Below are 17186 nucleotides of genomic sequence, written 5' to 3'. Positions count from 1 at the left end.
ATACTTTCGGGATTAGTGTTGAAACTAAATAAGTGTTTTTTGGTATTTGCGTTGAGCATGAATATGATTTGATCATGTTTATTGCAATACGGTTATTCATTTAAGTTAGAGAACAATTGTTGTTCTGTTTACATGAATAAAAACCTTCTATGGTCATACACACCAACGAAAATGGTTTGTTGGATCTCGATCGTAGTGATACACATATTCATAATAATGAAGCCAAAAGATGCAAAGTTAATAATGATAGTGCAACTTATTTGTGGCACTGCCGTTTAGGTCATATTGGTGTAAAGCGCATGAAGAAACTCCATACTGATGGGATTTTGGAATCACTTGATTATGAATCACTTGATGCTTGCGTACCGTGCCTCATGGGCAAGATGACTAAAAACGCCCTTCTCCGGAACTATGGAGAGAGCAACAGATTTGTTGGAAATCATACATACAGATGTATGTGGTCCGATGAATATTGAGGCTCGTAGCAGGTATCATTATTTTCTGACCTTCACAGATGATTTGAGCAGATATGGGTATATCTACTTGATGAAACATAAGTCTGAAGCATTTGAAAAGTTCAAAGAATTTCAGAGTGAAGTAGAAAATCATCGTGACGAGAAAATAAGGTTTCTATGATTTGATCGCGGAGACAAATATTTGAGTTACGAGTTTGGTCTTCAATTAAAACAATGTGGAATAGTTTCACAAATTCATGCCACCTGGAACACCACAGTGTAATGGTGTGTCCGAACATCGTAACCGTACTTTATTAGAGATGGTGCGATATATGATGTCTCTTACCGATCTACCACTATCGTTTTGGGGTTATGCATTAGAGACAGCTACATTCACGTTAAATAGGGCACCATCAAAATCCGTTGAGACGACGCCTTATGAACTATGGTTTGGCAAGAAACCAAAGTTGTCGTTTCTTGAAATTTAGGGTTGCAATGCTTATGTGAAAAAGTTTCAACCTGATAAGCTCGAACCCAAATCGGAGAAATGTGTCTTCATAGGATACCCAAAGGAGACTGTTGGGTATACCTTCTATCACAGATCCGAAGGCAAAACTTTTGTTGCTAAATTCGGAAATTTTCTAGAGAAGGAGTTTCTCTCGAAAGAAGTGAGTGGGAGGAAAGTAGAACTTGATGAGGTAACTATACCTGCTCCCTTATTGGAAAGTAGTTCATCACAGAAACCAGTTTCTGAGACACCTACACCAGTTAGTGAGGAGGTTAATGATGATGATCATGAAACTTCAGATCAAGTTATTACTGAACCTCGTAGATCAACCAGAGTAAGATCCGCACCAGAGTGGTACGGTAATCCTGTTCTGGAAGTTATGTTACTAGACCATGATGAACCTACGAACTATGAAGAAGCGATGGTGAGCCCAGATTCCGCAAAATGGCTTGAGGCCATGAAATCTGAGATGGGATCCATGTATGAGAACAAAGTATGGACTTTGGTTGACTTACCCAATGATCGGCAAGCCATTGAAAATAAATGGATCTTCAAGAAGAAGACTGACGCTGATGGTAATGTTACTGTCTATAAAGCTCGACTTGTTGCGAAAGGTTTTCGACAAGTTCAAGGGATTGACTACGATGAGACCTTCTCACCCGTAGCGATGCTGAAGTCTGTCCGAATCATGTTAGCAATTGACGCATTTTATGATTATGAAATTTGGCAAATGGATGTCAAAACTGCATTCTTGAATGGATTTCTGGAAGAAGAGTTGTATATAATGCAACCAGAAGGTTTTGTCGATCCAAAGGGAGCTAACAAAGTGTGCAAGCTCCAGCGATCCATTTATGGACTGGTGCAAGCCTCTCGGAGTTGGAATAAACGCTTTGATAGTGTGATCAAAGCATTTGATTTTATACAGACTTTTGGAGAAGCCTGTATTTACAAGAAAGTGAGTGGGAGCTCTGTAGCATTTCTGATATTATATGTGGATGACATATTACTGATTGGAAATGATATAGAATTTCTGGATAGCATAAAGGGATACTTGAATAAGAGTTTTTCAATGAAGGACCTCAGTGAAGCTGCGTATATATTGGGCATCAAGATCTATAGAGATAGATCAAGACGCTTAATTGGACTTTCACAAAGCACATACCTTGACAAAGTTTTGAAGAAGTTCAAAATGGATCAAGCAAAGAAAGGATTCTTGCCTGTGTTGCAAGGTGTGAAGTTGAGTAAGACTCAATGCCCGACCACTGCAGAAGATAGAGAGAAGATGAAAGATGTCCCCTATGCTTCAGCCATAGGCTCTATCATGTATGCAATGCTGTGTACCAGACCTGATGTATGCCTTGCTATAAGTCTAGCAGGAAGGTACCAAAGTAATCCAGGAGTGGATCACTGGACAGCGGTCAAGAACATCCTGAAATACCTGAAAAGGACTAAGGATATGTTTCTCGTATATGGAGGTGACAAAGAGCTCATCGTAAATGGTTACGTTGATGCAAGCTTTGACACTGATCCGGACGATTCTAAATCGCAAACCGGATATGTATTTACATTGAACGGTGGAGCTATCAGTTGGTGCAGTTCTAAACAAAGCATCGTGGCGGGATCTACATGTGAAGCGGAGTACATAGCTGCTTCAGAAGCAGCAAATGAAGGAGTCTGGATGAAGGAGTTCATATCCGATCTAGGTGTCATACCTAGTGCATCGGGTCCTATGAAAATCTTTTGTGACAATACTGGTGCAATTGCCTTGGCAAAGGAATCCAGATTTCACAAGAGAACCAAGCACATCAAAAGACGCTTCAATTCCATCCGGGATTTAGTCCAGGTGGGAGACACAGAAATTTGCAAGATACATACGGATCTGAATGTTGCAGACCCGTTGACTAAGCCTCTTCCACGAGCAAAACATGATCAGAACCAAGGCTCCATGGGTGTAAGAATCATTACTGTGTAATCTAGATTATTGACTCTAGTGCAAGTGGGAGACTGAAGGAAATATGCCCTAGAGGCAATAATAAAGTATTATTTATTTCCTTGTATCATGATAAATGTTTATTATTCATGCTAGAATTGTATTAACCGGAAACATAATACATGTGTGAATATATAGACAAACAGAGTGTCACTAGTATGCCTCTACTTGACTAGCTCGTTAATCAAAGATGGTTATGTTTCCTAGCCATAGACATAAGTTGTCATTTGATTAATGAGATCACCTCATTAGGAGAATGACGTGATTGATTTGACCCATTCCGTTAGCTTAGCACTCGATCGTTTAGTATGTTGCTATTGCTTTCTTCATGACTTATACATGTTCCTATGACTATGAGATTATGCAACTCCCGTTTACCGGAGGAGAGTGATTCGGGTATTTTTTGGAGTACCGGAGAGTTACGGGAATTCGTATTGGGCCTTAATGGGCCATACGGGGAAGGAGAGAGAGGCCTCAAAAGGTGGCCGCACCCCTCCCCATGGTCTGGTCCGAATTGGACTAGGGAAGGGGGGCGCACCCTTCCTTCTTTCTCCTTCCCCCTTCCCTTCTCCTACTCCCACAAGGAAAGGAGGAGTCCTACTCCCACCGGGAGTAGGACTCCCCCCTATGGCACGCCTCTCCCCTTGGCCGGCTGCCTCCCCCTTGCTCCTTTATATACGGGGGCAGGGGGGCACCCCAGAGACACAACAATTGATCCTTGAGATCTCTTAGCCGTGTGCGGTGCCCCCCTCCACCATATTACACCTCGATAATACCGTTGCGGAGCTTAGGCGAAGCCCTGCGTCGGTGGAACATCATCATCGTCACCACGCCGTCGTGCTGACGAAACTCTCCCTCAACACTCGGCTGGATCGGAGTTCGAGGGACGTCATCGAGCTGAACGTGTGTAGAACTCGGAGGTGCCGTACGTTCGGTACTTGATCGGTCGGATCGTGAAGACGTACGACTACATCAACCGCGTTGTGATAACGCTTCCGCTGTCGGTCTACGAGGGTACGTGGACAACACTCTCCCCTCTCGTTGCTATGCATCACCATGATCTTGCGTGTGCATAGGAATTTTTTTGAAATTACTACGTTCCCCAACAGAGGGAAGATGCGTACACTTAGGGTTGGAAGGCATGGGAAAGGCCCATCGAGTATCAAGCAAGAATCTTTTCAAGCAAAGTAAGATCCACCACCAATGACCTGATTGTGATGCCTCCCTTACCTATGAGACCCGGTATGTTAGTGACAATGGTCCAGGAAGACACTGATAGAAACATGGTGACTCAAGTCTGGAGGGGTCCACCGTCCACATGTCAAGAGGAAGAACCTATGAAGAGGGCCATGACATGGGCGTAGGTGTGTGTGGTCTATGGGCCAAGGGACCTTCTTGTAAATGTGTGAGCGTGGGATTACAAGAGGCTGGATTCTCTCCCTGTAGCTTATCGAGGAAATGAGAATTATCTAGCTCTCATCCGCCCTCTTTGTATCCCATCCTTTTTTGCTCTTCCTCTTCTCTGATCTCAAGTTACCTTCCGGTCTGTGATTTCTCCTAGTTCTACTAGTGGGCCGTCACACGATTTTGGATTTTCACCACCATGAACAGGTTCTAACAAACTCTAAATAACACCAACCACCAAACTGAAGTATTGACTTATGCCAACCCACTTGCTGAGAGTGCACCACCATGAACAGGCTCTAAGAAGTAGCTAGCTGCAGTGATCTAGCTTGTACGTTGAACAGGCATGTGTTCATGTTATTAATTTGTTTCCCTCTCTTATCATACATCTGGAACGATTACTATGCTAAGTTGTTGGATATTGACAAAACAAAAAAGACGGCGAAAGGCACCTGGTGAGAGTAGCTACTGTTGTTGTGCTACCTCCAAGTATGAACAAAGTAAACAAAAAAAATTAAGCATAGAAACGGCTGCAGAGCTATTGCGCCTCTCACTCGATCGTGAGGTTAAAATGAAAAATAATAATCAAAGCCACCCATTAAGCCGAGCTCAGCAACAACCACCACCCGATGCAATTTATTTCTAGCATGGTATTCATTATGTGAAATGTTGTGCATTAAACTATCTCTGTACTACGTGACCATCTCTTTTCATGGATTCTGCTTCACATATATCTTCTCTTCTCACACATTCTAATACACGGGCACCCTCTATATATATCCTATTGTCGCTTCTTTCCATGTGATACAATTCTACACTTGACCCAGTGTATATATGATAAGAGAATACGATGAAGAGTTCCAAGTAGATGATAGAAAAAAATTTAGGCTCAACATATTCAAGGCAAGATGTGTTGACTTTTTTGTTTTGAGGGGAAAATGCGTAGACTTAGGGTTGAAAGGCATCGGAAAGATATATCATGCAAGTGTCATATCAGGATGAGTAAGATCGATCACCAAAGGCCCGATCACAAGCCTTGGTCACCTATGAGTGTCGCTATGTCAATGATGAAGACCGAGATCAAGAAGGGTCCACATTAAGAACCAATGGAGTGAGCCGCAAGACTTGGGTTTAGGTGTGTGTAGTCTATGAAGCACGGGTTTAAAAGAGGCCGGATGCCATAGAAAATGAGATTTGTGTGAACTCTCACCTACCCTCTGTGTATCCCATCCTTCCTTTTTGTTCCTCCCCTTCTCCAATCCAAGTTACAATCCAATCTGTGATTTCCCTTTGTTCTACTAGCAGGCCATCACAGCGATCTAGGATTTTCACCACCATGAACAGGTTCTAACAAACTCTAAATAACACCAATCACCAAACTTAAGTATTGAGTGATGCCACCCCATTTGCCGAGAGTGCACCACCATGCTGATCTGCACAAGCACATGTATGTTGGTTGCAAGGCATTTACACTCATGTGAAGAACTTGTATGCTCATAAGTTGTAACAAACACATTAAGTTTCCCTACGTGTCAGATTCCTCAACTCCAAATGGTATCAGTGCTACAAAGCAGTCCACGGCGCAACATCTTGGCAACTACCAACATTTTGTTACTGTGTTAGGCAACTAAAGCAAACATCCACTGCAAAACAGTGGCAAACAAAGCAAAATTCTCTGAGCGGCTAATAGTTAATCATAAGCGGAAAATGTTAATCCGGCCTCTTGTAATCCCTGTGACTGTCAAGAAGAAGAACCTATGGAGTGAGTCATGAGATGGGTGTAGGCGTGCGTGATCTATGGGCCAAGGGACCTGCTTGTAAATGTGTGAGCGTGGGATTACAAGAGGCTAGATTCCGTCCCTGCAGCTTATCGAGGAAGTGAGAATTATCTGAGCTCTCGTCTGCCCACTCTGTATCCCATCCTTTCTTCTATGTTCTTCCCCTTCTCCAATCCCAAGTTACCTTCCGATCTGTGATTTCCCCTAGTTCTACTAGCGGGCCATCACACGACCTGGAATTTTCACCATCATGAACGGGTTCTAACTGTTGATGTTTAATCTTGTTGTCCGGCGTGTTTTTTGTTTTCTGTCACGTTTTCATTTACTGCTCTATTTTGCATAAGGGCAATTACTTGTGATGATAGGTCGTTGCAAGTTGATTGGCATGGTCAGAAACGGGCTGTGTTCACGTTGCGGCCCAGTAGAGTCTTGTTCCATTTATTTAGCATCTGCACGTTCTAACGCCCGTGGGATGGCACGCGCAAAGTTTGGATCGTGGAGATCTTTTAGCTATTCTCTTAGGCAATGGAATAAAAGAGAAAGAGGCAGAAAAGACACAACTGATTGCGCGTCGCAAAAGCATCTCTCCCTGTGACTGCGTTTTCCTCTGTTTTCATCTACCTTCAGTGTGTGTAGTTTCTTCAGAGAGAAAAATCAGAGTTCAGATCACCCCTGATTTCCAACACTGACAAACTCAAAATAACACCAACCACCAAACTGAAGTATTGACTGATGCCAACCCACTTGCTGAGAGTGCACCACCATGAACAAGCTCTATTAAACTCTAAATAACACCAACCGGCTATAGGAAATAAGAGTAGGCCACCGGTTTGTCATGTGATCAGCAAGGCTAATGTTCAAACATGCGCACATGCCAGAAGAAATTTCCAAGCAATCTTGATCATGGTTTTTTTAAATGTGCCCGATCTTTTTTGCACAACACGACATGAGAAGGAACAAATAAGCAAATTACTAAAATGTCTCTCCATATGTACCAAATAGCTAGCTGCAGTGATCTAACTTGGGCGTTGAACAGGCATGTGTTCATGTTATTAATTTGTTTCTCTCTCTTAGGACATCTTCAACGGCAACCCGTAAATTTTCTCCCCCATCCGTTCGTGGATGGGGGGTGGAGGGGGAGGGCAGTCCGCGGGAGGCTGTCATCCAACCGTAGCCGCATACATGTTGACAACAATTCGAACTAGCCGGACGAAATTCGTTCAAACACGGTCGGTTTTCATATAAACATGCCAGATTTCATATAAACATGTCAGATTTCATATAAACGCGGCCTGCACCAGAAAGCGGCGCGAGCGACGCTCTCTCGGTCGGTGCACCGCTTCAATGCCGACGCTAGTGAGCGGTTGCGTTCGCTCTGGCCAGGCACTGACGCTCTGAAGCGGCACTGACCGTCTCAGACAGGAAGCGCGCGCGGGCAATTTGGGTGGACAAGGGTGGCCAGAACCAGGCATAGGTGGTGTCCAGACACCCACAAAGCCCCTTCCCTCATGTATGTCTTCGGTTTGCAGGAGAAAGTACGTTCAGACTATGCCGCGGATCGATACAAGTCCACATTGAATGGCTTTCGTTGTCAGTCCAGACAGACACGGGCGGTTTGAGAGTCAGCGTTGAAGATGCTTTATCATACATCTGGAATGATTACTACGCTATGCTGTTGGATATTGACAAAACAAAAAGGACGGCGAAAGGTACCTGGTGACATGCCCTTATCATATATCTGGAATGATTACTACCTCCAATTATGAACAAAATTAACCAAAAAATTGACCATAGCAACGGCTGCAGAGCTATTGCGTCTCTCACTCGTGAGGCTCCAGTATCCTTCTTTTGGAAATCTTATTAGATGCCACCCACAGAACGTAATACAAAGAAAAAAAATCACAGCTACCCGTTAAGCCGAGCTCAGCACCAACCACCACTCGATACAATTTATTTCCAGCGTGGAGTACTCTTTTTTTTCACGGTAATACATGTCTCATTTATATCATAAGGATTATAGTACAAGCCACGTACAAACCAACCTGGCAAAACTGAAAAAATAGCAAAACGCTAGCCTTTGCACAAAGGGACAACAGCCAAGAAGTAAAATTACAATCAAGACCGAAGAAACCTTTGAACTTGACCCCAACGCCTGTCACAGGCCTCCGGGACCACCATAGCAGCCACCAAAGGAAACAATGACGGATCATCTTCATACCCGAGCTCGAAGTGGCTCCATCGCTGATATGCAGCTTTGCGGACCTCCAAGGTGGTTCGCCAAAAGCGAAACCATTACCGTTGAACGAATCAGACCGGGGCAACACCCCGGACACGCCATCAAACTCCAGATCTGGCACCCTCACACGACTAAGACGCCGGAGGAGAAAATCATACCTGCCATCCACAAACCACGAACCCAGCACACGATCCACCATCTTCCAGATGTCGCCGACGCAGACCACAATCTGCATCCTCTCCTGGACTACCTCCCAAGCTCCGCGCCGGCGCTGGAGCAAACGCCGTCGCAACGGTGGAGCCCGGGGACACAGGTCCCACCACGAGGATGTCGCCGCCGCCACGCCATCCTTGCTTGAACAGACTGATGTCCAAATCCATCCCCAACAACAGGACCGGTCGCCTCGTCGGAGTAGGATCTGAAGAAACTTTATTCAGCGCTATCATCACCGCGGCCGAAGCAAAAACGATGAACAACCTAAAAACCTAAACTACGAGAGCCTAAAAACGATCCACACGCGTGATCCGACGACCCCCCCTCACCACCGACGACCGAAGTCGCCGGCGGAGGGGAGCCGCCGGAGGCCGGCGGCGGAAGCGAGTTCGCTGGCGGTAGAAGCTAGATCGCCCTTTTCTTTCTTCAGGAGAAAGAAAAGGAAACTCTACCGATTACTTCGTGTAAACCAAGCTAGATCGCCCTTTTCTTTTTTCAGGAGAAAGAAAAGCGAAACTCTACCGATTACTTCGTGTAAACAATGGTTCTGGGCTGCTTAGCGTGGAGTACTCATTATGTGAAATGTTGCGCATTAAACTATCCGTGTACTACACGACCATCTCTTTTTATGGATTCTGCTTCACATATATCTTCTCTTTTGACACATTCTAATACACGGGCATCCGGCCTATATAACATCTTTCATCATGTCGTTGCTTCTTTCCATGTGATACAATTCTACACTTGACCCAATGTATATATGATAAGAGAATACGATGAAGTGTTCCAAGTAGATGATAGAAACATTTATTTGAATTATAGCTGGGTAAAACAAGTTTAGGCTCAACACATTCAAGGCAAGATGTGTCAATTTTTTTGTTTCAGGGAGGGGAAAATGAATAGACTTAGGGTTGGAAGCCATCGGAGAGATATATAGTGCAAAAATCATGTTCGGATGAGTAAGATCCAGCACCAATGGCCTGATTGTGAAGCCTTCGTGACCTATGAGCGTTGCTGTGTCAAGAAGCAATGGAGTGAGCCGCAAGACAACGGTGTAGGTGTGTTTGGTCTATGGACCAGGGGTCCCGCTTGTACGTGTGTGACCGTGGGTTTAAAAGAGGCTGTATGCCATCCTGGGAGAAAATGAGAACTATGTGAACTATCACCTACCCTCTTTGTATCCCATAATTTCTTTTCTGTTCTTCCCCTTCTGCAATCCCAAGTTACATTCCGATCTGTGATTTCCCTTAGTTTTACTAGCGGGCTATCACACCAATCTGGGATTTTCACCACCATGAACAGGTTCTAACAAACTCTAAATAACACCAACCACCAAACTTATGTATTGAGTGATTCCACCCCACTTGCTGAGAGTGCACCACCATGCTGATCTGCACAACCACATGTATGTTGGTTGCAACGCATTTACGCTCACGTGAAGAACTTGTATGCTTGTAACAAACACATTAATTTTCCTACGTGTCTGATTCCTCAACTACAAATGGTATCAGTGCTACAAAGCAGTCCACAACGCAACATCTTGGCAACTACCAACATTTGTTACTGTGTCAAGGCAACTAAAGCAAAACATCCACTGCAAAACGGTGGCAACTAAGCAAAATTCTCTGAGCGACTAATAGTTAATCATAAGCGGAGAACTTTTAATTCCTTCCCCACTTGGTTGCGCGACGGCAAAGCATCCAGTATTCTCTAATGCCAATATGCATCCAGGGCAGTGGAGAAGACGGCAGATGCAGTGTTGTAGGTATCCTGGCATAACAAAGAAGATAGTGTCACGAGTGCCATAATAAGGAATATACCTAAACAACGAGGTAGCTAGCAACCTTGTGCCCCTAAGGATTCCATGTGCCAGTTGTTTGCAGAAGGGGAGAGCGATCCCGTTGAAAACTTTCTGGTAATGTGGCCCGATTACTTGTCCTGCATTTAGCATCATTTATGTAAAAAAAAAACTCAGCTGATAGAAATTGCAAGTGTTAGAAAAAATAACTTCTATAGTAATACTACACCAACAAATAAGTAGGGTATGAGCATAAGATAAAAATGTAAAGAGACAGCTTACCTAGGGTGTTATAGTTACAGTTAAGTTCTGAAACTAGTGGTACTGAATGTACATGGATGGGTTCATCTGTTTTCCTTTCGCCAGATAAACTGGTTGAACGATATTCAACTGATGGAGCATCATCATCAGTAGATACAGATGACGATGACATAGGAAGGAACATTAATCCAGCAGGAAACCTTTGCCTCCTTGTCACCCATAGAATTACCGCAGCGTAAGGAGTAGAGTGGATTATACAAATTGCAGTTTCCAACACTATACACAGACAGATGATTGTGCTGCTCAAGATAGAGAAAAATATGTAGAATATAGAAGCTGTGGGTAGAAGAAGCAAGACTGGTGTAAACAACAGTGAACCAACCACATGTTGTTCAACCGTGTAGTCATAGCTATCTAATCTCTGCCTAAGAGGATTCCACTTGCGCCCTCTGTTAATAATACAAGCACATATCAGTAAGTCTACAAGAAATTTACAGCAAAAAAATTTAATGAAGAAACAAAAGAAATTGGGAGTTTAGTTGCCAATTGCCACTCATTCATTTATATTTCCACAACTGATTAATTCATAACATTAACTTTCATCAAAATAACAACAGCAATGAAGCAAGAAGATGAGAAACGAACATCATCCAAAGTTTAAGATTGAGATGTTATGGGGATAATAACTAGCGCTGTTGCGTCGTCTCTCAAACAGTTTGGCTCCCCAACATATTTCTAAATGCTAGATTTTCACCATAAGATTACTCAACTTGCTATTAGCTTCTATTCTCCATCTACAAGGGACCTGGCTCCATAACTTGCTTCTAAACATTAGATATCTGACAATCCGACTACTGTAATAACTTACAACAAATAAGGTAATTACAGATTATTAGTTAACTAATTATCTGACACTAGTCATTCAACACCACAATCAAGTTTATGTTGCAAATAAGCTATTTTTATACTTAAAAAATGTCAGATGAATGAAGGAAGCAGAATCGGTGCAGTGCATTCATGGTCACATGAACCCATCGTTAAAATAGTACATATGCACAATTTTAAAAAATAAGCAAAATATTCATAGTAAAATAACAGCTTCAGCACGTATACATGTAAAATTTGGTACAAAACCATGATGATGATGATGATGACAGTGTACAAAATACATAAATGTATGACTGATCTGTTGTGCCACAAGTGTGGTTAGTTGTCTTCTGTGGACGATGCACATATATGACCATATATTTGCAGAATTGTTACATGCACAACACATGTAGTTCTAGTGCCATGAATTCTTTTCGAGATTTCTTATATAGTAAAGTAATTAAACACAAAAACTTCATATGATCATAGGTGCATTTACCCATCAACATACCAACATTTTTACCTGAAAAGACGCCACAATGATGTCACTGTCTGAATCTGCCTTGAATATATTAAGGAGATTAACCACTGAAGCATGGTAACATGCAACGTCGCAAGCTGGATAATGTCAATGAAGATTGAAACAGGAACCGTGAAGCCTAAAAGAATTCCAGAAAATGCAAGGCCTTGAATTATATGCCTAAGGAAGCCTCCCACCATGAACCAAAGGGTAGAATATATTTGGATTGCGTTCAGAGAAATCATGCCTAGAAGCTCTGCTAACTCAGTATTCAGCTTAAAGCCTGCTGGAACACCCATCAGCCACACACAACCAGATCTCAAGACAGCATCTGTCATGTAGTGAAGAAGAGCAAAAATCCAAGAGCAAATAGTCTCCATGTTCAACAATAGTGCTGCTCCAAGGATGAAACCCATCAGAAGATCCATGATAATATTTGACCATAAAGCATGCTTCTGGATTGCAGCTCTGTGTGCATATTCGACATTAACAGAGGAGCTGCAGAGTATAAGCAGTAACATACTCAAATAATGTACCAAGGATAGCTCAATAAAAGCTTAGTGTTAACAATAATTTATTTTATCATCACTATTAACAGCTAATATATCTAATCTCAACTTTTAATATTGGGGAAGCACAAAGGTCCCTTACATCAAGGTTAAATGAATCAACAAAATGAAATAAAATACAGTCATCAGCTATCATAAAGCAAGGAAACCAAGTGAGTTTGGCAACACCATTTGACATCTCTAGAAAAGATAACTAGTCAATGGTAACTTAAGTTATAATGATAGAATTAAGCAGCACCATAGGCATACCAAGTTTACCTTAGGGAAGTATCTTGGAGGAAAATCGGCCAATAAAGAATTTGGGAACAACGGAGATGCATGTTTTTCCATGAGTGTCTGAAAACCTTTTGTAATATAAAGTGCTCAGAGACATGGCTCAAACATTTTCGGAGCAGTTGAATGAAGATGTAGATAATAGTTGATACTGAAGCCAAAATTATTCCTGTGAAATGTTGTGCCACTTGAACTAAGGCATCAAACCTGAATAAACAACCAGCAGTCAGGACAAAGGAAGAAAAAGAAAACAGTGTCCATCAGAGAAAATAGATAAAAGATGATGCTTACACAGTTGCAAACAAGAAATGAGCCGTAGAACTGTTATTAGTAGTTTTCCAAGCAACTGACAATCTAGCTGAATTTGAACAATTAAGCGCCAACACAATCGGATCCTTCAAACATAAACATGAACCACATTATCTAGTTGTTCAAAGTAAACTGTAATAACATGTAAAAGCATCAAGGCACATACCAAATCAAGAAATGGTCTTTTCTTTTGCAGATTATTTATCCAATTTGGCTTTTTGAAGGGAGACTTCATCCTATAAGGTGCATCCTCACCCAGGGAGAAATGGTTTCTACCAGCAACAGGAATATCATAAAGTATGACCTACATAAATTGAACAGTATTGAAGTAACGGATCACAGTAAAACAATTGAACAGCACTGAAGGAAATAAATTAAAATGATTCAACTATGATTGCCACAAGGATGTCAGAAGCGAGAGTTGACTTACATACGTGGCAATGATTAATTTCAGCCTTCTGGTCATCAAGATACAAATGATGAAGCACTGGAATTTGATTCAGATTGCATTTCAAGCTCTTGTCAGGCTTACAGCAGAAGTGCACCCAGTCACCACCTTTCACTACTGACTTCTTGTAAGTATCCAGAAAACCGTCTAATACACTACAATCACATTCCCATTTTCCATTACTCTCACTTTGGTCTTGATCTTCAATTCCCAATGGTCCATTAAATGCAATAGAACAGTCTTGCTTTGTGTCAGAATGCTGTGTCTGAACAACTTGAGCCCGCAAAGGCTGATCTTTTTGCTTAACACAGCAGCCTTCAAAATCTCTTGGAAGATGTACAACACAATCCCCAAGGATGGTAAATGCTGCAGATTCTTGTAGCACTGTTGGCATCCGTTTATTTGAGGAAAAGATGGCAGCCTACCAAGAGAGAAAACATTCAGCAATGCAGCCATCAATAAAAAAACTAAAAACAGTTATTCATAATCAAGCAATGGTCCTGGTATCAAGCATGTGATGCATATTCATAATGTATGTCTATTTTTTATAGTATCTGAATGGAAGATTGCAGTAATCAAGGAACAGTCTTGGTATCAAAACATGTGACATTGCGATAAGAATCTAAGTAAAATATACGATTAAAGGTTATAAAATAGCCCACCACAAAAGGCTAATCAGTACTTGTAAAGGGAAAGCTATCATATTTTACAAATAGTATAGGGATGTGCAGCAAACATCCAGCATATTTGTCCTCGACATTTCCAAGTCAGCTGTTTGGAATAAAAAAAATATTTGGTTCAAATATTCAGAGCCTTTCATCAGACATATAAAGTTCATTCAGGACGATGGAGGTGTTACAAGAAACACATTCAACCACCTGACCATTACATGTACTCCCTCCGTTCCTAAATACAAGTCTTTGTAAAGATTTCATTATGGACCACATACGGATGTATATAGATGCATTTTAGTGTAAATTCACTCATTTTGCTCCGTATGTAGTCCACAGTGGAATCTCTACAAAGACTTATATTTAGGAACGGAGGGAGTATATGATCATTACCTCTTCATGGGTTGTTTAGTTTATGGAACACACATATACTAGATTCAGCTAATGACGCCATCTACAGATTTCAAGGGATGGAAGAGGGTCATATTAAAATCTTTGTGAAACATTCCCAATCAACAAGTCCCACTAATATCTTGCCTCTGGCACATGCAGGAAGATTCTATCACTTTAGTCCCCGAATGAGCTCATTCTGTTTTGCTAGCCAGACACAAACTTGTTGGATTAGGTAATGCATTTCAACTAGTAAAACACAAACCAGCAGTATCAGGTGACTCCAGGATAAGGCCACCCCTGCAAAAAGTATCCCTTTGGTTCCTGAGAATTTTAACTCAGTAAACTCCTATACCAAAGTCTTAGCTGTTATAGAAGCATGTGTATACATCACTAGTGAAGCAGCACACAGCTCCAGCATATTTTTTTAACTGGGAAGGGGCTTCAAATAAAGAAGCTATGTGTGTATCTCATTGACTCTAACAATGTAACAGTGCAGCTAAAAGTCAACAATGTAACTAAATCAATTAATGCTTTACAACAAACAAACAAAATAGGTCTAGTTTGGTTGCCTACTACACTTCTGCCAAGCGCGGCATGCCATACACTTTTCTGCATCGTAGTTTATTATGCTACAATAAACGGGCAGAACCACCTAAAATTGTTTGCCTTCTTAAGTGACCCATTACACATTTAAAAGAACAAAGCTCTTCATAGAAATAAAAAATGAACCGCACTGGCCACTGTCACACCCTCCATATAAATGGAATAAGATAGCAAAGTACATTTAACAGTACTATTTATACTATTTGCTGCCATAACTGACCTGGAAGGTGTCGAGGTTGGGGAAAGACCGCAAGATCTCTCCCTCGGAGACGAACGCCGCGACAACAATGTCGACTGATCCCGCATGGGGGAAGAGCCATCCGAACAGGAGATATCTGGTAGAGACGGACTCCAATTCAGACTGATCTTGCTGGCGCGGCCACCAGATCCTGCACCGGTCCATGCAGTTAAAGACTAAACGTGGGGCATAGGAAGTTCAGCTGGACCCAGAAGGCTCTGGAACTGCACCCGCACCACAGAATCGCAGGCACAAATTCCTATTTGCCCAACCGAGATTGATCTTCTGTGGCCTGAGCTGAAGAAGAACCGGATCAAACATTGTCTGGAATAGTTTAGTAGGGTATCATGTACTAGCAAATAACTTCGCAACTAACTGAATGGAGATTAAAAAAAAATTCTAATTTGGTATCAAACACTCATCAGATGGGAGAATGGATGATTTGATGATATGCCCTTTGGTCCAATCTAATGGATCTTTTACCCTTCCCTTCATGTGCGAATGGTTAAATTGCCCTATCTCTCTTATTAATAGACTCAGTACCACTATTGACTATTCTGACATGGTAGAGAACTATTTACAAGCAGACTCACATTCCCACATATCTATTCATCTGCCAAACACTCACGAGAATTAACAAATAACTCAAGATTTAACAAGTTCAAGTCACAAATACCGTAATATCTCACATGTTCGCATAAGAACCAAAACTGAAGGAGATCAGTGGCAGAGCGGAATTAGAGAAACGCCAGGCCATAACTAAACGCCTATAACGAAAGCATATAAAATATGGCTCGATTGTACAGTAAGATAGTATGGAGATACAAAAGAGTACTTATCAATTCTTTCATCTTCCATTTCTGCAGCAAGAAACGACACTGATAACAAAGCACATCAACTTGAGTAAATCCAACGCGTATGCATAATTTCAATCCAAACGTCCAACGCACTATATGCATCCTTGATTTAATGTCACATGCGTCAGTTTATAGAACCTAGAAATTAGAAATTACCCTGTGGGGGGCACGGCTGCGGGCTTCCCCTGTCGAAAGCCGAGTAGTAGGCAGCAGCCAGCAGCTCATGCGCTGAGCCTGCACGAGTCAGCGAGACCGGCAGCGACCCGGCGGCTGGGTGGAGGCCGCAGGGGGGGAGGCCGGCAGGGAGTACTGCTGCGCGCAGTAGGGGGACGGCGCGGTCGAGCTCGCGCTCGCGCGGAGGAGGGCGCGCGAAGCAGCCGGGCAGCGAGAGGCGGGAGCCGGCAGCGAGACCGGAGTGGGCGGCGCGCGGCGGGCGGCGGGCGGCGGGCGGCGGGGGCAGAGGCGGTCGCGCGACCTCGGGAGATGCGTGGGAGGGGCGGAGGGATCGACTGGGGTGGTGCTACTGTGTATCCCTCGCATCGCTGGCTGCTAGCTGGGCCTGGCCCAGGACGTGGGTCTTCCAGTGTGTGGGAGCGTACGGTGAAGTTTTTTTTTATAGCCTAAAATAAAAACTTCTTACTTTTTTATTTAGACTGGTTTTATTTTAATTTAAAAAATAATGGACTTTAAAAATGTGCATAAATTTAAAAATTCTGGAGAAGATGGAAAGTGTTCAAAATTAAAAAATTAGTTTGAAAAACTGTTCATGCATTTGTAAAATATTTGCATTTCAAA

The 17186-nt window shown here is 42.5% G+C and overlaps 1 protein-coding gene across 4 annotated transcripts; it reads right to left on the bottom strand.

Annotated features, from left to right (window-relative positions):
• Positions 1–10031: 10031 nt before the first annotated feature.
• Positions 10032–16875, bottom strand: LOC123123013 (N-acetylglucosaminyl-phosphatidylinositol biosynthetic protein gpi1). 4 transcript variants are annotated; one of them, XM_044543412.1, is made up of 11 exons: positions 16548–16873; positions 15771–15831; positions 15517–15685; positions 13616–14050; positions 13348–13485; positions 13164–13267; positions 12858–13079; positions 12034–12528; positions 10665–11092; positions 10429–10522; positions 10032–10354 (listed from the first exon to the last, which is right to left on the bottom strand). In XM_044543412.1, exons 4-11 carry the CDS (start codon positions 14021–14023, stop codon positions 10246–10248), a joined length of 1998 nt encoding a protein of 665 aa, XP_044399347.1. In that variant the 5' UTR covers positions 14024–14050; positions 15517–15685; positions 15771–15831; positions 16548–16873; the 3' UTR covers positions 10032–10245. The 4 variants fall into 4 exon arrangements, with proteins under 4 accessions (XP_044399347.1, XP_044399346.1, XP_044399345.1 ...); XM_044543411.1 differs by having other exon boundaries at positions 15771–15826; XM_044543410.1 differs by having other exon boundaries at positions 15517–15831; positions 16548–16875.
• Between the last annotated feature and the right edge of the window lie 311 nt (positions 16876–17186).

Source organism: Triticum aestivum, chromosome 5D (genome assembly GCF_018294505.1).
Source record: "Triticum aestivum cultivar Chinese Spring chromosome 5D, IWGSC CS RefSeq v2.1, whole genome shotgun sequence".
NCBI classification, from domain to species: domain Eukaryota; kingdom Viridiplantae; phylum Streptophyta; class Magnoliopsida; order Poales; family Poaceae; genus Triticum; species Triticum aestivum.
Note: the sequence above shows the minus strand (reverse complement) of the source record. Positions and strands in the feature narration are given on the sequence as shown.

What these genes read in the sequence shown, in the direction of transcription:
- LOC123123013 (XM_044543410.1), bottom strand. Translation starts at nt 15,699, where the DNA reads ATGGACCGGTGCAGGATCTGGTGGCCGCGCCAGCAAGATCAGTCTGAA. An exon ending in CTCCAAGATACTTCCCTAAG is followed by an intron (nt 12,529 to 12,857) that starts GTAAACTTGGTA and finishes TATACTCTGCAG; the next exon opens with CTCCTCTGTTAATGTCGAAT. An exon ending in TCATTGTGGCGTCTTTTCAG is followed by an intron (nt 11,093 to 12,033) that starts GTAAAAATGTTG and finishes TATTATTAACAG; the next exon opens with AGGGCGCAAGTGGAATCCTC.